Source organism: Macaca fascicularis, chromosome 18 (genome assembly GCF_037993035.2).
Source record: "Macaca fascicularis isolate 582-1 chromosome 18, T2T-MFA8v1.1".
Lineage (NCBI taxonomy): Eukaryota > Metazoa > Chordata > Mammalia > Primates > Cercopithecidae > Macaca > Macaca fascicularis.
The window spans coordinates 43181513-43204239 of NC_088392.1; the positions used below are offsets into that span (position 1 = coordinate 43181513).

A 22727-nucleotide genomic window follows, 5' to 3' on the forward strand; every position below is an offset into this window, starting at 1 on the left:
CTTACAAATTTATTTTAATAATAAAGTTGATATTACTATCATAAAAAGCTGTTATCATTTGCTATAAATGTCAGGCATACAGTAGTACATATTAACATAAATTTATAACATTAGATAAATCATATACCATTGCTAGCATCTTATGTCCCACCAGTGGTATGCAGATTGTACCCGGGTAAAGAATACCAGCCTTGATCTGAGAGGAACGGGAGGCAGAGTGTTGATTACAGAGATGAGTGCACAGAGGCCCAGGGACATGGGGATCCATCCAAGGTCAAATGGCCAATTTGCTGATGGAGCTAGGACTAGACTGTGGGTCTCTCTATTCTCAGTTCAATTGCTTTCCACCTGCCCCTTGAGTAGGGCATGACCAAGGGCAATTAGCCTGGCACCTAAGAGGTCAGAGCCTGTGATTGTGGGGATTGTGAGCATTAGTTGGGCCAACCTCCTACTGTCACAAGAACCCCTTCTACATCACCCCCACCAATTGCTTCTCCAGCTTTGGTTTGAGTCCAGCCTTCCTGGAATTAACCCCCCTAGTCTCCCTGAGGCTTCTGCTTGTCTGTTCCAGTGTTTCCGACACAACACAGTGTCTATCTAGGTGTCAGCCCTTCAGCTGCCAGAAGACAGGGTTCTGTCCTCTCAGGAACGCAACCCCAGGATCCTTGACCTCTCTTTTTGTAGTCCCTTCCCAAGAAAGTACCTACTAGTCTAGAGCCCTGTGTTCCAGAGAGGGGACCATTAGCACAGAGGAAGGGGCCTCCCTGACTCTGTTATCCTGCTGCTTTTTTAAAAAAAGTTGTGGTAAAATATGCATAACATAAAATTTGCCACCTTCACCATTTTTAAATGGACAGTTCAGTGGCATTAAGCACATTCACATTGTTGTGCAACCGTCATCATCCATCTCTAAAACTTTCTCATCTTGTCACCCTGAAACTCTGTGCCCATTGAACACTAACTCTCCATTGTTCCCCACCCCTGAGATCCTGGTAAACTCTATTCTAGTTTCTGTCTCTGTAAATTTGGCTAATCCAGGAATCTTATACATGGTGAGTCTAGTCCAGAATGCTTGGGACCAGAAGTGTTTTGGATTTGGGATTTTTTTTTTCCTCCAGATTTTGGAATACTTGCATATGCCTACTGAGATATTTTGGGGATGGAAGCCAAGTCTATCCATGAAATTCATTTATTTCATATATACCTTATACATGTAGACTGAATTTTATACAACATTTCTGAAAATTTTGTGCTGGAAGCAAAAGTTTTACAGCATTTCATCTGTGACCTGTCACATGAGATCAGGCGGTGTAATTTTCCACTCATGGCATTGTGTCAGTATTCAAAAAGTGTTGGATTTTGGAGCATTTCAGATTTTGGATTTCTGTGTTAGTGATACCCTAACTGTATAAGTGGAATCATACAATATTTGTCCTTTTGCATCTAGCTCATTTCACTTAGCATAATGTCTTCAGATTTCACCCATGCTATAGCACGTGTCAGAACTTCGTTCCTTTTTAAGGCTGAGTAGCATCCCATTGTATGGGTACACCACAACTTATTTGATCTATTCTGTTGATAGACATTGGACTGTTTCCACCTTTTAGCTATTGTGATTAATGCTGCTATGAACATGGGTGTACAAATATTTGTTCGAGTCCCTGTTTTCAATTCTTTTGGGCATATACACACAGATTTGCTGGGTCATATATGTAATTTTGAGTAACCACCATACTGTTTTCTACAGTGGTTGTACCATTTTACATTCCTACCAGCAATGCACAGAGTTCTAATTTCTCCAGATCCTGACCAATACTCGCTATTTTCTGTGTGTGTGTGTGTGTGTGTGTGTTTTTTAAACAATAGCCCTCCTAATGAATGTGAAATTATGTCCCTAATGATTAGTGATGTTGAGCATCTCTTCATGTGCTTACTGGTTATTTGCATATCTTCTTTGGAGAATAACCATTCATATCCTTCATCCATTTTTAAATTAAGTTGTTTTATCCTTTTATTGTTGAATTGTAGGCCTCTCTTACACATACTGGGTATTAACCCCCTTTCAGATATATAATTTACAAATATTTTTCTCCCATTAGATGAGTTGTCTTTCTACTCTGTTGATAGTGTCCACTGATGCCCAATAGTTTTAATTTTATGAAACCAATTAATCTATTTTTTCTTTTGTTGCCTATGCTTTTGATGTCATATCTTAAAAATTGCCAAGGTCAGTGTCATGAAGATTTTTCCCCTGTGTTTTCTTCTAAAAGTGTTATAGTTTTAGTTGTTACATTTAGGTCTTTGGTCCATTTTGAGTTAAATTTTGCAGATGATACAAATCAAGGTCCAACTTCATTCTTTTGCATGTGGATATTCAGTTTTCCCAGCACTATTTGTTGAAAAGATTGTCCCTTCCTTGTTGAATAGTCTTGGCACCTCTGTTGAAAATTATTTGACCATATATATGATAGTTTATTTCTGGGTTCTCTGTTCTGTTCTCTGGTCTATATGTCTGTCTTTATGACACTACCACACTGGTTTGATTACTGTAGCTTTGTGGTAAGTTTTAAAATCAGGAAGTGTGAGACCTCAAACTTTTGTTCTTTTTCAAGATTATTTTGGCTATTCAGGATCCCTTGATATGTCACTTCTTTTAATGCATTCAAAATGTTCATTAAGTCATTTTAACAGTGACCATAGACCATATTGACTTTCAGTCAAAAAGCTTCTGTTCATCTGGAAGAAAAGAGGAAAATGCCTTCACCCCAACTCCTTAGTTCTTGCCCAAGACTTCAAGGCTCCTAGAGAAACCTCCTGGATTATCCTGACTCATCCCCATATGAATCAGTAGGAGTGGGCGTCCCAGTCTTGGCTGGCTGCCCTCAACCTGTCAATGGAATGGTTCAGTCAGACATCACACCTGAATAAGCATTTCAGACATACACAGAGCTGGCACAGGGAACTAGCAGCCATCTCTAGGCTTGTCTGACTCTAAGAGTGGGCGTCAGGGGTCCTGGCACCTTCTGGGGCCTAGGGAAGGCTGGCAACCACTTTTCCAGCATATCTGCATTTATTATCCCTGGGAACAGAGTCTTGGCTATCAAATTGCTCCAGAAGTGTAGTGAATTTTCCCTCCTGCCATCTGCTTGTTGGCATCCCTTCTATTGCCATGGATGTGTGTGACTCTCTTCCTGGTGGATTTCTTCCACCCTGCCAGGAATGGCTCACCCTCTTGATAACTCAGAACCCAGGAGGCAGAGTAGTTGCATTAACATCTCCACACTGATGGCAGCCCCTGGCTGGAAGCTAAGCACCATCTCCCCTGCCTACAGGTGCAGCATCATCCTTAGCAGCTGCTGTCGGCAATGCCCTCTTGAGCTGCTCTAAGATGCTGAGCCTATGCATAAGGACATAGTCCCCGCCCTCAAGGTGCTCACAGTCCAGTGGAGGACACAGATTTCCATCATACAAAGTGCTCACAAGGAGACTGTAGAGCATCATGGCTCAGAGTGCCAGACCTCAAATCATGGAGTCCTGAGTTCAAATCTCACCTCTACCACCTCCTAGCTATATGACTTTGAGACAAAATATTTCTGTAGTCTTGTGTCTTTGTGTGCATACATTTTACAAGGAGTATCTTTTTAAAACTCTGAGAAGCAGGGGCTATTATTATCCCCATATTGCACATGGGACAAAGGTCAAGGCAAGCAGCACAGAGTGCCTCCCCACCACCTCTTCTGTTTCTTGGTCTAGAGCTAGCAGCTCCCGTTTCTCAACCTGTTTGCTCAGATTGTGTTGGCTCCTGGGTCTGGTAGACAGTGGCTCTGAAAGCTGTTGTCTCCAGCATTCATTAACCCTGAGGAGGTTTCAAGGCCCCCACTGGAAGTGGAACTGAGGCCTGAGGGCAGTATTAGACACCCTGTGCCAATCTGTTCGGAGATTGTGAAGCGGAAACCAGACCACCAACAGCCGTTTTTGGGATTCAGGCCCTATCTTATCGAGCCTTGCATGGACCCAGTGGAGCAACTATTTCTGGAGCCCTGGGGCCTGCCCTATTTGCTAATTGAGTGGCTCCTTGTTCCCAGAGTTCTGTTTCAAGTTGGTGATATAGGAAACTGTGGATCTTCTGTTGAAACATGTGCCAGGGCCAGAGGAACTGTCAAGGCCCCTTGCCCCTCACCTCCTCTCTTTTACTCTCCTCTTTTTTGCATGTCACCCCGACCCCACTGGATGGGAAGTCTCAGCCTCTCTGGATGGCATTACCTACTTCCTCTGCCTCAGGTGTCCCCTTCCTCTCTAAACTCTGCGAGGAAAGTTCTGTGCCACACACTCCTGTGCAGCGATTCTGCAATCAGGGATATGTAAGGAATCTCACAGGCAGGGAGGAGGACCTTCTCAACCTACTCCCTGTGGTTCACATGTGCTCTCGCAGAATCACCACCAAGATGAGCCACCAAGACTGATGGTGGTGGGAGCGGTGTAGCTGTCAGGTATTATGAGATGTATACATTGCCATGAAATACCATATTTCAGGGCTCTAACTACCTAATATGTATCTCTCGGGTTTCTCCAGTGAAGCTCAGGTTTCTCTGAGGGTAACACTGTGGTCTCCTCCTACCTACCTGGTGATGCCTTTTACTCACAGTTGCTACCTTGGCCACTGGGACTCAGGGACTTGTATGAACGTTGGTAAGGAACAGGTTGTGTGCATATATGGTAACGGGAGGTCGTGTATAGATACACCTGGTTATCAAGACAAGCCACAGAGATAGGTGGAAAGAGCTTTCCAAAGGGGCAGAGACCTGAGTCCTAGCCTCACACTTTGGTAATTATGTGACTCTGGGCAAGTTGCTCATCCTCTCTAGGTCTCTGTTTCCTCATCTTCTTACTAGGTTGCATGAGATGTTCTCTGAGGTCCCTGTAGCGCTTGCTTTCTCTGGCAGTGTGCTAGCTAAGAACCTTCTTTCTTGCTTGCCTCCAGGTGTCTCCCACCCACTGATTTCATACTCCCCCATACCCACTTTGATGTTGTCCCTTTTGGTGAGACATTCACAGGGCACAGTGCCCAGGTGCAAGTCATAAGCTCACTGCAGAGTTACCCAGTCTGAGAATGCAGGGCTACTCAGTCCTCTCTGACTTCAGGGAAGCTCAGGGCACATCCCTGCCTTCTCTATGGGGCAGTATTGAAGGATGAGGTTGGGCGAGACATCTGAGTTAGGCAAGGCCTGATAAGATGGCGTGTGCTCTCCAGGTAGATTTGGGATGACCTCATGTTGGGTCTTGAAGGAGCTTGGGCTGGGAGACTGTCACCCGGTAGGGAAGCATGAGCAAAATCTGTTTAAGGCAGATCCTGCTTGGCCTTCTCACCGCCAATATGACGTCATTTCCTGCCTTCTGGCCAAGTAATTACCCACAGCCCAGTGCCAACCCACAAACCCTCTCACTTTGAAAAGCACTGAGATGATCATGTGGCTTAGATTAATACTGAGCCCACACCACACTGCTTGGGGAAGGCTCCACCAACTTGGCCATGAGACAGGCCTCTGAAGCCAAGAGCTGCGTTGCAGCTGGCCTGGGGGCTGCTCACACCCCAGGACTGTCAGAACCCAGCACAACAGTTCAGAAATGCTTCAGACTCAGGTCTTGGCAGAAGCAGAGAGGCCCCTCGCATTTAGAGGGCCCAGTGTGGGGGCAGGTCCTGATCCCACACCTGCTCTTGGCTGGGACTTGTTCTCTAGGTTTTGGGAAGGACAAGCCACCATCTAGGGGGCATGTAATCTTCTTGGGTAGATTAATAACAAATATGGTTGCAACCAGTTTTGTTGTATACTTCAAAGAGAAGAGAGGCTGATGATTACATGAAAGAGAACCCATAAGAAGAAACAACAACTTGGGCAGGTGGGCTGGGCTCATGCAGGTGGTGGGAGGGGTGAATGACATTTACATCTGGACTCCCAGTCTGGAGCAAATGAATTTCCTTCTTTTCTTTTCTTTTCTTTTCCTTTCTTTCTTTCTTTTTTTTTTTTTCTTATGCCCAGTGAGAAAACTAGAGCTGGGGGCTGAAAGCTGCACAGCACTTGGGAATGGGTAGAAATGGAATTGTGTTTGTTTTCAGCATAATCACTGTTTCCATTCCTGGCTGTTTCATCAGGTAAATGGGTTATAGTTTTATTCCAGCCCATGCAGTGCCACACAATGATTATCACACAGCTCCAGATGTGTACCCAGTCTTGACATGACCATGTTGGGCACAGTGCCCAGGGTGCATTTGAGGGGAGAATGGGATAAGAAAGGGATTTTGATTAACGTATTAGGGGCATGTGCAAATTGCACTGCCCTGCAGAGGATCATGGACCTGCCAGAGGACTGCATAGTGCAAAAGCAAATGCAAAATGAAAGCACCCTGCATGGTTGGAGCATAAAACACCCATCACAAAGGCTCTGTCAAGAAGCCAGAAGCCCCGACTTATTCCCAGATTCTATAGGATATTACCATAGAGTAATTAAATCATCAATCCTTTTTTTTTTTTTTTTTTTTTTTTGAGACGGAGTCTTGCCCTGTTGCCCAGGCTGGAGTGCAGTGGCACAATCTCCGCTCACTGTGAGCTCCACCACCTCCTGGGTTCATGCCATTCTTCTGCCTCAGCCTCCCAAGAAGCTGGGACTACAGGTGCCCACTACCATGCCTGGCTAATTGTTTTGTATTTTTAGTAGAGACAGGATTTCACCGTGTTAGCTAGGATGGTCTCAATCTCCTGACCTCATGGTCCACCTACCTTGGCCTCCCAAAGCGCTGGGATTACAGGCATGAGCCACCGCGCCTGGCCTAAATCATCAATGTTAAAGTAACTCTCTGGGTCAGAAAGCACATGGGACTATACATCCTGAGTTCTGGTTCTGGCTTTGCCACCCAATAGCAATGAGACCTGGGGCAGATCTCAGTTCCCCTCCCATCCTCAGTTTCTTCCTCTGTAGAGTGCCTGGGCTAGGGGGTCTCTTGGAGTCTTTTCAGGGCACTAGAGTGTCCACCTTCATAACCAAAGAGAAGTGGAGAGGTCCAAGGCCAGCCGTCCTTCACGGGGGCAAAAGGAGACTGGCCTTTGGTGGCTTCCTTTCTGCTGTGGATCTTTCTCCCCTATTTCATCCCCCTATACTTCCCATCTTCAAGATAGTCCCCCACCATGGGCTCAGTCTCTGGACTCCCCTTCTCCATGGTCAAAAGCTAGCTCTGCCATTTTGCCACTTATGCTAGCATGAGCAGATGCCTTAAGCTCTGTGCCTCCATTTTCTCATCTGTAAAGTGGAGATAACATTAATTTCTACCTGATAAGGTTATCTGGGGAAATGAGCACGCAGGACTTAGTGCAGAGGCACAGAGTCAATGCTCAGTAAATGACACAATAGCGTGGTGCTTGTCCTTGTGGTTAAGCTCCTGATGTTTCCTTTTCTTCTTCCCCCACATCCAGGCTTTTTCTGATTCTGAGATGCACAGGCTTAAGATTCAAACCTCTTAGAGAGGACTCCGGAGCTACTCAGTGCCCGGTTCCCCTCTGGAATCCAGGCAGGTTCAAGCACACAACTGGGAAGAGACTCATGACCTTGACTGCAGTTAAAGCCAGGAGGGAGAGCCTCTTTTTCTGATGCTTTGTCATTTTCCTTCACGGAGCCTTACACATTCTCCAGGGCTCTCTGAGCCTATTTGCTGTGGGTGCTGCTTGGGGATCATTGTTCCTTTGAACTCCATAGAGGAATTTCCAGACAGGGGCAAGGGCTCAGGGGTAGGGAGGGCTGAGCCAGCCCTGCAGCACTTTCCTCCACTGAAGCTCACAGCAGCTCCCCGCCCACCCCATCTGCTCCCACCTAGCACTGCAGAAAATCATCTCCGGAAAGAGTGGGAAGAAGAGAACCACTCTGAGTGAGGCCCCAGTGTGGCACATCAGAGAATTTAAGGACCAAAAGGGACTTTATCTACTCTTCCTCCATTTCAGAGGAGAAAATGGAAGCCCAAGGAAATTAAACTGCTTGCTCTTGGTCACACAGCATAACTGTAGGGCAGAGCTGCAGTCTTGGGCTTTTGGTGCCAGCTCATACTCCTGTCTTTCCTCCTGTTAAGCGCATTCATTCAGTGATTCAATGGGCATTTTGCAGGGGAGCCTTCCATGCACCAGAGCCCGCGCTCAGGGTGAATACATACAGGCCCTTCTCTCTGGGAGCTCAGAGTCTAGAGGGGAGAGAATCAAGCCAATAAACAATCATAGTGCACAGGGATAGAATATTCGAAGTGGGGTATGGCCCAGGACAATGGGAGCATAGGGGAAGAAGGAATCAGGAGGGCTTTATAGAGGAGTTGATGCTCAAACTGAGACTTCATGGGTGAGGAGTTTTCTAGGATTTTAAATGAAATGAGGGTACTTGGGCAAATGAGCTTTGATGGCCCAGTGTCACTCACACAGCTGGGAAGGGATCCTCCACCTCATATTTTCACTGTGGCCTCCACCCTCCCAGAACCACCACCAGCCACATTCTCCTTCAATCCAGCAGCCAGAACATTTGGAGAATGCATGGCATTGTGTACTTGCTTCAAACTTGGTTATTTTGATCTTTAAATAGGTGTTTAAAATAGCCTTTTTTTTTCTGTTTGTAGAACTAGCACTTTCTCGATGTTGCATTTTGTACGCATGAAAATCTGAACTGATGACACAGACAGTGTCTTGGCCCAGATCCAGCTGTCAGTGTCCATTCCAGCACCAATGGCTTCCTGCTGAAACCCTCCCTTGAGCCGCCAGTGTGAGCCCAGCAAGAGTCAGAGGAAGGGTTCCCACCTGCCTGGGGTTGGGTCTCTGCTGGTGGCCTTCGTGTCTATTCTCTCTCACTGGCCATCCAGTTCTCAATCTTCCCTCCAGCCTCACTGCCACTCAGACTGGCTCAAGGCATTTGTGTGACAAAGCCAGCTTGAGGGTATAATAAATTGGCAGGAACTTTCAACGGTTTCTTCTGAAATACAGAGGACATGACCTACTGAAGTATTGACATTAGGTGACTTCAGTTTTCAATCACAGAAAAAATATGGCCATTGTAAAAATTCAAAAGTACAAATAAGCAACAGAAGAATACTAAAATCGTCCATAATCCAGTCACTCAAAGATGATAATAGCTGATTTTTATCCGGCACTTACTGAACAAACTATTAATCTAATCTATCCATCCACCTATCTATCTAAACATCCATTTAATTTTCACAATGCTGCAAGGGAGGTTTACTGTTATCCCCATCTTACAGATGAAGAAAACTGAGGAAGGGAGAGGTGAAATCATTTGTCTATAAGGATGGAACTAGGAGCAAATCCAGAGGCTTGATCTTAAGTACTGAGTACAATTGCCTTGGAGACACCACTGTTAACATTTTGGTGAATTTCCTTCCCATTCTTTAAATTTTTGTTTATGAACATATTAAACCCTACATATTAAAATAGTATTGCATTATACTCAATTTTATAACCATGTTGTTTCACTTAATACTACATTATAGACTCAAATCATCTTCTGATATTTTATTTTATATTTATTTATTTATTGAGACGGAATCTCACTCTGTTGCCCAGGCTGGAGTGCAGTAGCACGATATTGACTCACTGCAACCTCTGCCTCCTGGGTTCAGGTGATTCTCCTGCCTTGGTGCAGTAGCACGATATTGACTCACTGCAACCTCTGCCTCCTGGGTTCAGGTGATTCTCCTGCCTCAGCCTCCCGAGTAGCTGGGATTACAGGCATGCACCACCACACCTGGCTAATTTTTGTATTTTTATTAGAGACAGGGTTTTACCGTGTTGGCTGGGCTGATTTCAAACTTCTGACCTCAAGTGATCTGCCCGCCTCGGCCTCCCAAAGTGTTGGGATTACAGGTGTGAGCCACTGTGCCCAGCCCATCTTCTGTTATTTTAAGTGGCTGCATAGAAGTCCATGAATGGGAGAATATAATATTTCACCCCCCAAATCTCCTATTTTGGATATTTTTAGGTTGATCTCAATTTTTTGTCAGTATTAACGATGCTGTGATAGACATCCTTATAGGTGATCAATTAATATAACTACTCCCTCAGTATAACTAATGCATAGTGCTTGAATGGTTGGTTCAAGGGATTTGCAGAATGTTAAGACTTTTGACATATATCACTTACCTGCCCTCCAGGAAGGTTGGGTGACATTCCAGTAGTATATGAAAAGTGCTGGTGTTCTGGCGCTCTGGGAAGATAATACTAGCAGTCTACTAGAGTCTGGGTTGGAAAGGGAAGTAATGGAGCCAAGGTTACAGAAATGTGCAGGTGGATGGGAGGAGTCTTCCGTAGAGAGGCAGGAAAGGAAGCAAAGGAGGACGAGTGACTGCAGGGCAGGTAGAAATAGCTCTTCAGGACTGGGCAGTGGCTGGAAAAGGAACCAGCAGGATAAGCTAAAAGAGTGGAGGCTGATCTACTCCCTCCTATATTTCACACCTGATAGTATCAGACTTACATTGAACAGTTCCCTAGAAAAATGTACCAGCTGTATATTTACTTGAGGGGAATGAATGGTATAGGGCCAGCTTGTCCAACCCACCACCCACAGGCTGCATGTGGCCCAGGACAGCTTTGAATATGGCCCAACAAAAATTCATAAACTTTCTTAAAACATGAGATTTTTTTGCATTTTTTTTTTTTTTTTTTTTTAGCTCATCAGCTATCGTTAGTGTTAATGTATTTTGTGTGTGGCCCAAGGGAATTCTCCTTCCAATGTGGCCCCAGGGAAGCCAAAAGACTGGATGCCACTGCTGTAGAATATTATTTCTTGATTTCTGCCCATGAGCAACTTTTAAGGACCAAGTGATGTTTTCATGTCAGTGCATAACTAGGCTTGGCTGAGGTCAAATGCACAGACTGTATTTGAGCACGTTAGTTGCTAAAGGAACACAGCATGCACCAGGAGTGGAGCAATGTGGGTTTGGGAGGTGGGAACTTTTGAGAGAACCTGAGGTTTGAACCTGAGGTTTGAGAGAACCTGAGGTTTGAAAGCTGGCAGGATGGGGGCAATGACAGCCAAGAGGGAACTTTCTTGTCTAGATGCCCCGAGTCCAAATCTAGGCTGTACCCTTTCTAATTGTGTGAATACCATCGAGCTTCTTAAGCTCCTGCTTCCATTGCCTCATTATTAAAAGTGGTGACGCTAGTAGCCATAGGGTCCATCACTGTGAGGATTAAACGATGTGGTAGAAGTGACTGGCTCATTGCAATTTCTCGGAGCATCAGAGGTGCTTATGATTTTGGTAAGAAGTGTGTCTGCAAGGAAAGCATGGTGGAGGGTGTTCTAAGGAGAAAAGTTCCAGTTTTATTTGTAAGACAGTGAAAGGGAGAAAAGACTAAGGAAGGAAGTTACAGGAGGAAAGCAAAGGAAGAGAGCCTGTCATCCATCGTCCCAGTGCCTTGTGTGTGGTCCCAGGAGCAGAGAGCATCTCGCGGAGGCCATGGAAGAGTTGGTACAAAGTGATGATGGGAGGGTGGATTGGAGGTAATGGAGGTGGAAGACTCTGGAGAATGAGGAAGAGACAGTAGATGAGAGCCTGGCTGAGAGGCAATGGGTCTCCAGGCCTGATGAAGGAAGAGGAAACCTTTTGGGGGTAGCATGGGAGAAAGAACTGGAGTCCACACTCCTGGGAGGGAATCCATTGGTCGGTGGCCATGAGCCAGCTTCTGGCACCTGGCATTGCCCCCCTGCCCATCCTTGGGTTCTGCGGACCAACCCCTCCCCACATCTGTGTGGGCTTGAGTAGTGAGGGGGCCTTCCCTGGCTGGGAGAGAACATTCCCCCTCATCTCCCACCCCCAGGGCAGCCCCCGCTGAATCTCTCTCTTGCCATTTTCATCTCCTCCTACACAGCGCCTGTGATATCTCACTTCTAGCATCTTGGCTCTCAGTGAGCGGAAGTGAGGGGTGTCAGGGTGTGAGCCATTGCAGATTCACTTACGGGTGGGGTAAAATCAGGCCCAATCATCCTCCTTCCAACCCCCTCCTCACCCTCACCTGCTAAAATAGCTAAAGCCACGTTCTATTTAAACAGGATGTGCGGATGGGCGAAAGGCAAGGAAAAGAAACTCCACCAGTTCATTCATGATTCTCTGCTTCCTAAGAAAGCCTGGACCACGTGAGCTTCCCTGAGGCTCAGATTTCACCAGTGCAATCTGATGAGATGGGGGCTTAGTTACAGGGCATATGCTTGACTTCTGTGGTCAGGAATGTGGCAAGCAGCCCCACCAGGGTCCACTGTGCATGCAGCACTGGATTTGGGGGCCCGGCCCCCTCATGGCTCTGCCTCTCCACGTGGCCTGGGGTAGCTCTCTGGAGATGTGTTCTGTCGCTGCTGTGTGCTGACTGTTCCAGACAGAGCACTGTGGGGGTGGCTGGTGCACCAGGCGCAGGCAGGCAGCTCGGGCCTGCCAGTGTCTGCCTTTTCTGGAAGCCCACACAGGCAGCTTCCGGCCAGCCGGCAAAGGACGGATTTCCTGTTTAGAGGGAGCAGCCTTGTGTCCCTGCCACAGGTCCTGCAGAGGAAAAACAGGGCACATCGGGGCATGTGTATCCACTGAGCAGGGCAAGGGGGGCACAGACAACCCTCTGTTGTGGCCTTGTGTGGGCACTCTATCTTTAGGCTGCAGCTAATCCCACCTGCACAGGACCCCAGCTCAATTCTGGTTGGCTTTGGAAGGTACCATGTGTTTAGCTTAATCCCTGGTCTACAACCCTCCCGGTATATTCTTCAGATCAATGCTCAAATTAGTTTGACTTCCATGAGCTCATGTTGACCTTTAGTGGAAGGAGGTGACTACCTGAAAGGTAGGGTTACTGGGCTCAGGTGTGCAGGTCACACACTGCACAAGTGCGACTATGTAAGGAGACACAATTCATATCAGAGAGCCTGTAGATTTGTGTGTTTATTATGAGAGTTATCCAACAGATGGCAGTAAAGTGTCTTGAGAAAGGGGTTCTTTTTGCCTAATTTGCACAAATGCCCCGTATAGGCTGATGGTAGCCCTGCTAAAAGGCCAGAGAGAAATCAAATCTAGGGACAATTGAACAACAGATAATACACTAAATGGGTAAATCACAGGCCAGCTCTAGAGCTGGCTTGGGTGACGATTTCCATAATCCATCACTAAGCCCTGTCTCTCCCAAGCTTGATCAGGAAGATGGGTGCACTCAGTGCTAGCCTCTCCTCCAACTTGGCCTTCACATTTCTTTCCATTTCTGCTCCTTACTCACTCTCAATCAGGCTATGAACAAAATGCTTAAGACTAAGGTTGCAGAAGTGGTGCTGCCCTCTGTCCCCACCTTTAGGAAACCCTAGACCAGGCCGCCGCCTCTATCAGTGGACCGCCAGGCTCAGCCCAGCCCCATGGCATTGTAGGGGCAGGGAAAGTTGGCTCTGCTCATTCACAATGGGCATAGGACATGCTCCACTGCAACAGAGAGAGGGCACTCCTTCCCCAGTCTTCAGAGCCTTGAGATGCTCAGCTAATGGTCTGGATATGCTGCCATTATCCTATAGCCAGCAGCTGACCACCCTGGTCCAGGCAGCTTTGCTCCCATTCCAGGCCACAGAGAGCAGATCTGCCCACCACCCCCTGCCTAGAGACAGGCAGAACAGTGCCTGAGAGTGCAAGACATATCCTAACTCTCATGGGTGGCCCAATCCCAGCCTGCCACCTGTTTTTGTGTTGACCCCAAGCTAAGAATGGTTTCTATGTTTTTTAAACAGTTGAAAAGAATTTTTTAAAAAAGTAATATTTTGGGGAATGTAAAAATTATATGAAATTCACATGGCAGTGTCCATAAATAAAGTCTTACTAGAACATAGCCACATACCATTTGTTTATGTGATATTGTCTATTGTTGCTTTCGTGCCACAACAGCAGAGTTGAACAGTTGATGTGACAGAGACCGAATGGCCTGCAAATCCTAAAATATTTCCTATCTGGTACTTTACAGAAAAAGTTTGCTGACCCTGGCGTAGGACCTGGGAGGCCTGAGGTATCCTGGGAAGAGCCCTGGATTCAAAGACCAGAGACCTTGCTTTGAGCCCTTCTTGCATCATTTAGCAACTACCTGTCCTGGGGCGAGCCACCTTGCCCTCTAGCTTCAGTTTTCTTATCTGTAAATGAGAATGTCAACAGCACCTGCTCTGCCTGTCACATGCAGTCATTGTGTGGGTCAAATGACATCTAGGATATGCAAGTGGCTTGTTAGCTGCAAATGCCTTTGTGAATATTTAGTATTATTAGCCCTTGGAAGATGAATCCACCATGTCATTTTCAGAGATGAAAGGTGACCTTTTGGCTCACATGGGAATTCTTTCTTACCATCATCTTTCTCCCTATTTCCCTGCTTCTTGCTGGCCTTTGGGCAGGAATTTTCTTTTTTTAATCAGTCTTTCACCTTTCTCTCTGGTCAGTGCCCAGTTGCCAGGGCAGCAGCCCTATCTCATATGTGGGCATTTTGTTCTCACAGATTACAAGATCCAAGGGGTGAGCTGAACAAGCAAAAACCCGCTTGAGACCAGAACAGCAAGTCTGCACTCACTGAAACTCTAGTCACAGGAAATTGGGGGCACTTGTCTGACTGTTAGGAAGGCTCGATGCCCTGAGCTGACATTTGCCAACAGTGAGAGAATGGAGCCCTACTTTTACTCAGCCTTGCTCTCTCATTGGCAGATGCACCTAAGCACAGGTCAGGACTGGCATTGGGCCCTGGTCCTTGTTTTGGAAAATGGCAAAGTAGATAGTCTGGGGTTCTGCCTGAAGAGGGAATATGAAATAAAGGAGGTAGAAAAGTGATGTAATAAACCTCAGCGTCCATGTATGGAGCCTTCTAAAAAATGGTTTCATGAGGTACATCTGTCCATCCCTGCTGCAGCTCTTTCTTCTCACTCAGTGTGATTGGCAGTCACCTGTCACACAGGGATCCTATTCTCCACCCAGCCAATTGCATATGGACTCAGGGCCCCATCTGCCGTAGAAAGTTCTGCAGAGGCTAGAGGACAGTCTTCTTGTTCTAGAATCAGCTTCCTCCTGACCTCTCTCCACCTGACTTCCTGATATCTTGGCTTGGGTCCCTTGTCCACCTCAGCTGGAAAGGCCTAGAAGCTCCTTTCCACCTCAGCCCTGGTCTCCTGATCTCTGACTCTTGGTCTGTCTCCCCACATTGCCTTGCTTTGGGTTCGTGGTCTGCTTCTCCAGACTTTCCCAGAGCATAGATGCTGTGTGTTCCCAAAGTCCTGTGTGGGTCCGTGCTGCCCAGGCCTCACTTTTCCTGATTTGGGGTGCTTCCCCTATCTTCTGAGATGTCTCCTTGATCCCTTGGCTTCCCCCCAGAGTCTGTCATCCCTGGTCAAGTGTCAGGGAATTTCAGATTAAAAAGGACCTTTAGTGTTTCCACATCCTCTCACCTATGGCATTTTCTGTGCAGCCTCCCTGGCAGGTGACTCTCCACCAATGTGCTTGGCACATGCTGTCAGGTGTCTCTAGGGAGGGGAAACTCCCTCCCTTATCCAAGGGCATCCATTCCTTTGTTGAATAGCCTTAGATGCTACAAAATCTTTCCTTTGGTGAGCGAAAATCTGCTTTATAACTCAACTCGTTAATTAGAATTCTGCCTTCTGGAATGATTCAGAATATTGGCGATTCCTTTGATAAATGCTTTCCAGCCCCTCTCATCCTTTCTCCTGCTTCACTGTGTGCAGTTTCCCCTGGAGCCCTGCTGCCCCTTCCAATGGACTGATGCTCAGTGGCGACCTTCAGAACCTTCCCCGGCCCCCACCCTCCCTGGGTTCACCAGCCAAGGGGCCCTGGGCATCGTGCCACCCTGAAGAGGGGTCTCGCCTCTGTGTGAAGTGAGCCCTGGACTGGAGTTGGGAAAGGTTGTGAGCCAAAATGAATGTTCTCAGAGGTGCTGCCAGCCAGGGAGGAGAGAACCAAGCCTAGGGGGCAGCCTCTGGAATATGGAAGATGGTAACAGCAGAATTAGCTAGCCATGGTCGAGGCCTCCCTGGTCCTTACAAACTGCATGACTCAGAAGCTCTGGGAGGGAAACCTGGAATCTGCCCATTTAACACCTGCCAGGTGTTACTGCCAGGTAACCTGAGTGTGGCCCAAGTTTCAAGCTGCTCACCTCAGAGTTCCCTGGACCTGGCCTCTTCCCAGACCTCTGGTTCTGGCTGCGGTCTCAGAGGATCTTCACTGTAAAGCAAGAGGTGTGGGAGTCTGAGAGTGGTTGCTCCTCCTGGAGCTCTCAGTTAGGGACAAGGATTGCAGGATTCTTTCCTACCCCATTGATGGGTTTCCCTAAGTGAGGATTGAGGAGAGAAAGGGAGGGCACCGGCTGCTCCTGCCTCAGTGTTCTCACCAGGTCAAGGACAACTTTCAGGGGCTGTGTGCGGGCTGTCCTCTGCAGCGCTCCTGCAGGATCCTGCACTGTGTCACCTCTAGAAGGGATGAAATTAAGTTTTCTCCTCATCTCTCCAACCTCAGTCCTTTGCCCTGAGCAACTTCCTGGGAACTTTGAATTTTAGGAAATTTGATTCAATTTACTTCCCAACGTACTTAATGAGACTGTAATGTACATGCCCAGCACTGTGCTAGGGTATGTGGGAGAGATTATCTAGGAGAAGGAAGTCCTGCTCCCAGCCCTCCTATAAATACTTGAAATTCGAAGGCTTACCTGCAGGAAGTAGCAAACACCACAAGACAGTAAATGGCAAAACTCAAAAATCATTGTCACAGGCAACATAGCAGAGCTGAGGAATACAGAAGAGAAAAACCTCTATGGGCTAGGGACAGGGCTCAGAGAAGGCACTAGGGAACAGGTGGGCAGAGGGGCTGGGACTCTGAACCTTGATTAGAACAGCTCTAGTTTTTACCAGCTTCATGTATTGGGCAAAAGACACCTATAAAAAGGGATTCTGCTACATAAAAAATAGGAAGCCACTGTAGGAAAGGAAAAGGGGAAGAGGGGTGGTCTCAGCCCTTGGAATTGTTGGCACCCAGTGAAAAGCTGGAGGAGTCCCCTTCCCTTGACCACACATACCAACCCCTGAGCTTTACTCCTCACTCTAAGGCAGGCTGCAGCTGGGGAGACCTGGGCAGGTCTCATCATGTTGTCAAGTTTACTTTGAGCCTCGTCTCCCATCAAGGCTGTGGCTGAGGCTGAAGCTAAGGCATTTGGAGGTTACAGGGAATTAAGTTTTGTTCAATGAATGGAGCAAAGATACAGGAAGCAGATACAGGTCTTTCAAAGAGCCCTAAGCATACCAGCCACTATTGGTGCCTCTTGTCTTTGCATTGGTTATGGCCTTGACAATTTACATATAAATTTGATTTTCATCTGCAGAATCCAGTTTTCCCAGTGAATTTCTATGCTGTGGTGTAATGTGGAAAACGAATTGGGAAAGGCAGAGGAGATACAGAGGGCCTAGTTAGAGACATTTCAACAGTTCAGGGGAGATATGGTGAGGGTTGGTTCAGGGTAGCACCTTGGGTCTGGGCTGATCCCTGTGTTTCAAGTCAACATATTAGTAGAAAAAACAGAAGGTCTTCTCTGCCTCTGATTTATTCATCACATACAGTAATGGTCATACATCCAATGACCGTTTGGAACCAATGTGGACTGACTTGTTGTTTTGCTCTGTTATTGACAGTAATGGTGACAATTTATGCATTGCTGGGGGTAAGTGTAGATGGTGTGATAGCTACTTTGGGGCCTCTATTCTCTTCTCAGGATCCTGATGAGCTAAGGTTTTTCTCTCTCCTTGTTCCTAGGTAATAAGTATGAAGTCAAGGTGTACACTGGTGATATAATTGGTGCAGGGACAGATGCTGATGTCTTCATCAATATTTTTGGAGAGTATGGAGACACAGGTAATGGGTTGGAATTCTTTTTTTCGCAAGCCAAGCCCAGGACTGTTTTGTAGTTGGGATTCTTCCCACAATCCTGGCAGAGGAAGGCAGCTTGAGCTCCCCTTTGGGCTCCTCTATTGAGCATCTCTCTTCTTGTGATGTGGCTTGGAATGACGTGTCCTGGGCAGCAGGGTGTTCAGTTTGTGTTATAAAGTTTATGTGTGTGATGGGTTTTCTGATTACAGCACGGCTGGTTTGTGGGTTGATTGCAATTGTCCTGCATCTCAGACCATGGACACTCCCAAGCTTCACATCTCTAGGAAACCCATTCTCGCTTACTCTATCCTCCTAAGCTCCATGCCCATCTTGAATTATACTTTGGGATGTTGCTGGCTGTGGCCTGATTCAATGCAGTGGTTTGGGGCAGAACAGAATGAGGCTGGGAAAAGAATTTGAGTTGGCCTCACAGGGAAAGCAAGAACTGAGAACTCAGACACAGCTGTAGGTGTTGAGAGGAAGTTCAGGTCAGAAGAATGAGACAGGTGGTTCTCTTCTGCTTCTGCCAATTTAGCAGAATTACATAGGAGTTGGAAAAGCTACAAAGACATGTGAATTTTGTAACAATATACTAAAGAATTCAAAATGCATTGCTGAGCTTATGAGGAAAAAATAAAGAGAAATCTCCAGGTGCCAGTGCTGGAATTGAAGAGGGAATTCAAAACCAAAGTGTTAACTATGAATAGATGTGGTGGCTCCTGGAAGGAGAGAGCTTTCATGCTCAACAGTCTAGAGGATGAGCTTTCATACCCATGTGGGGTCAGGAAATGAGACCTTGGCCCTGCATGAGTCAAGAGATTTGAAATTAAAACTGAATATAAAGCCAGAAACCCTGATGGTTCAGAGGAGCATCTTTAGTGAAAAAATAGACCAGGAAAAAATTTGCTCATCAGTACAGTAAACGTTTCTTGGCAAGAGCTCTAAATTTAAAAAAAAAAAAAAAAAAAAAATGCTGAGAAATTGATACCTTAGGCCTGCACTGCATGTGGGCTTGAGGTCTGATTTTACACTACAAGTGTGATTTGGGAGCCCCTCTCCCTCAAGTACAGAAAATTGGTTTCCTGCCATTAATACCTTTCATATTTGGCAAAAGCATTTGCAAGACTGCCTGAAATTTCCACAGATAAAATACTGAAGATGTGTTCACTTTCCAAAACTACAAAACACTCAAGTATATAATTCATCATAACTAAGCATTAATCAACACAACACACAATAAGATTAAATCCTCAAGAATTTCAGATAATTAGATATATTGTGGTGAAACTAAAGGCAAAGGGAAATATTTTTAAAGGAAGCAAATTTGGCAGATTACTTTCTATAAAAACAATAATTAGATTGATAGAAAATTCCTATCAGCAACCTATGTAGGTCCTAAGTACGTGGAATAGTATCTTCACTATTCTAAGCAATGATATATATCATCCTACAATTCTATATCAGCTAGGTTATCATTCTAGAGTGAGGGCTACGTTAGCAAATTTCCATGCAAACAAAGATAAATAGAGTTTACCATTCATATGCTTAAACAACCACTAAAGGATATACTTCAAGAAAAAGGAAATTGTATGCAGAAGAAAGGAATGAGATACAAGAAACAAAGGTGAGCAAAAATGGATAACTATGTAATGAATCTAAGCAAGCATTGACTATACAAAACAATAATGATGACTAACATCAGTGCATGAGGAAATGTGAACCCCAAACAATTAAAATCAATAAAATTTGAGAAGGAAAGTGGATGATGAGAGTTAAAACATAGCAAGGGTCTTGGCCCTTGCTGATCCCTCCATTCCCAGGAGAGTAGGGATAATGATTAACTGTAGATTTTAATAAGTATGCATATCAAAATTGTAAAAGTAATCACCCAAAAACAGAAATGTATAATTTGAAAACCAAAGGAAGAAATAAAAGGGAATAAATAATCAATCCAATACAAGGAAGGAAATGAAGAAAGGGAAGCAAAGAAAAAACATGGCTAATAGCAAAAAGTAAAACAAATGTATTAATAAATAGAACAAAGTCATCATTTAAAAGATGGATATTCTGTTAGATGAAAATTCTAAAATCCAGCTTAAATACAGTATATGATACAGAAAGTCTGAGAATAAATGGGATGAAATAAAATATACCAGGAAAACATTAACAAACAGCAAAGATTCTGGCACAGCTATATTAATATCTGTCAAATGAAACCTTAAGGCAAACAACTTTGTTTAAATAAAAATATATTAGACAATGACAAAAGGAATAATGACAAAAAGAATGATACAATAATTTTGAACTTGTGTAAATTTAAGGACATATGCCCAAAATATGTGAAGCAAAAATTAACAAAATTCTTGGAGGAATTTGGCAAATACAGAATCATACTGGGAGATTTTAATACAATACTCTCAATAATGGATAGGCCAAATGCATACAAATTTAGTATGAGTGGAAAAGATTTTAACTACACAGTTAATAAGCTTGATCTAAAGGGAGTATATAGATTACTGCATCTAACTGGTAGAGAATACACATTCTTATCAAGCATATAATGACCATATACAAAATCACAAAGCAAGCCTTAACTTAAATGAATTAATAGTATAGAGACAACATTCTTTGACCATAAGGCAATAAAATTAGAAGAAATATCCACATCTCACCCAATTTAAAAATTAAAAAGCATATTTCTAAGTAATTAAATAATAAATTATAATGTGAATAATCTGATAGCACATGTTGTATCAACCTCACACTACCACCACCACCACCACCACCACCACCACCACCCAGAACAGAATTTATTCGCAGAAACTAGAGGAGACAGTAGCAATAGCAACTATGCAGGTCCCTGTTACCCATCACATACTGGGTCATTTCAGGAGGATCTTGCAGGGCAAGACTGCAGACCTGGGAGAGAGACATTGGCCGTTGGGCTGTGAGGCCTAAGTTACATTATCGGAGAAAGCTAGCCTCTTTCCTGGGGCTGGGGTCTCGTAGCAATATGACATGGGAGAATCTTGGCCTTTGGTCCTCTTCTGCAACATTATCTTTTATGCTTGAGGGAACATGAGGGTCTCCTCTAGCATAGTAAAGAGGCTGGGGTCCAAGCCTTATGATTGCCACTATATGATGTAGCCTGATCTTTCATCTGAGCATCCTAAAAAGATTATCTTAAGAACATGCTGTAGCCAATTTCCAAGGAGATCTGTAATCATTAAAGAAATTAGAACAGCAATTAAAATTCACTCAAGACATCAGACCAAGAAGATTGTTCAAGCAAAATCTACCAAATATTTAAGAAATTATGAATCTCCATCTTATATAAACTGTTTCAAAGAACAGGGAAAGATGTACTGTGTCCTAGTTTATTTTATGATTTTTGATACCAAAATCAGGCTGATAAATTAACAAAAAGAAATGTACAGATTAGTCTTATTTATGAATAAAGACCTAAAAATCTTAAATAAAATATTAGTACACCAAATTCCTTTTTTTTTTTTAGAACCCAAGGGATTTTTTTTTTTATTATTATACTTTGAGTTCTAGGGTACATGTGCATAATGTGCAGGTTTGTTACATATGTATACTTGTGCCATGTTGGTGTGCTGCAGCCATCAACTCATCAGCACCCATCAACTCGTCATTTACATCAGGTATAACTCCCAATGCAATCCCTCCCCCCTCCCTCCTCCCCATGATAGGCCCCGGTGTGTGATGTTCCCCTTCCCGAGTCCAAGTGATCTCATTGTTCAGTTCCCACCTATGAGTGAGAACATGCGGTGTTTGGTTTTCTGTTCTTGTGATACTTTGCTAAGAATGATGGTTTCCAGCTGCATCCATGTCCCTACAAAGGACACAAACTCATCCTTTTTTATGGCTGCATAGTATTCCATGGTGTATATGTAGCACACCAAATTCTTAAACAAATATATAGATATATGACAAATAATTTCTACTCTGTAAGGTTTATTCCAGGGATTTAATGATAATTTAACAATAGTCAACCTATTTATCTAATTTATCATAGTAACAGATTAAAGAGAAAGAATTATCTTGATAGATGCAGGGAAATTTACATTATTTACTTTATAAAAACCCATAGAAAACTAGAAATAGATTTTTTTGAAAAATATGAGGATATCTACCAAAATATGCACAAATATGCTTAATTTTAAAAACTTAAAAGAACTCTTTTTAAAGCCAGGAACAAAAGAAATAGTCCAGCTACTCATTATTTCTATTCTTCATAGTACTAGAGGTCCTAGGGCCAGAAAAAAAGGGCAAGTAAAAGAAATAAAAGCTATAATGGTTGAAAATGAAATAACAAACTTTCACTTTTGTAAAAAATAATGATCATCTACAAAATCCATGAGAATTTATAAACCATAGAACCAATGAAAGAGAAAGTTATTAAAGTTGCTGAATATAAGATTACTATACAAAAATTAATAAAAATAAGCAATGCAAATATTTAATTTAAAAATACATTATTTACATTAGCAATTACAAGCTACCTAAGAATACATATTAAAAAGAGCCTTTTGGGAAAACCACAAATTTTTATTGAAGGATATACAAGAATATGTAAATAAATTGAGAAATATGTTCAAGGATGAGAAAAGACTCAAATTCATTAGGATGCCAAATTTTCCCAGGTTGTTTTATAAATGCAATGCAATTTCAGTCAAAATCTTAAAAGGCAATACCCCACTGCTTACACTGCTACTAAAATTCATGTAGGGCTAAGCCATAAAGAGCTAAATAT

The 22727-nt window shown here is 44.3% G+C and overlaps 1 protein-coding gene across 1 annotated transcript in view; it reads left to right on the forward strand.

Annotated features, from left to right (window-relative positions):
- Positions 1–22727, forward strand: part of LOXHD1 (lipoxygenase homology PLAT domains 1) — a 183971-nt gene that overhangs the window by 21624 nt on the left and 139620 nt on the right. Inside the window, exon 5 of the mRNA XM_015439979.4 lies at positions 17837–17935. Within this exon, the coding sequence (XP_015295465.4) occupies positions 17837–17935 (99 nt within the window). The remainder of the gene's footprint in view (positions 1–17836; positions 17936–22727) is intronic.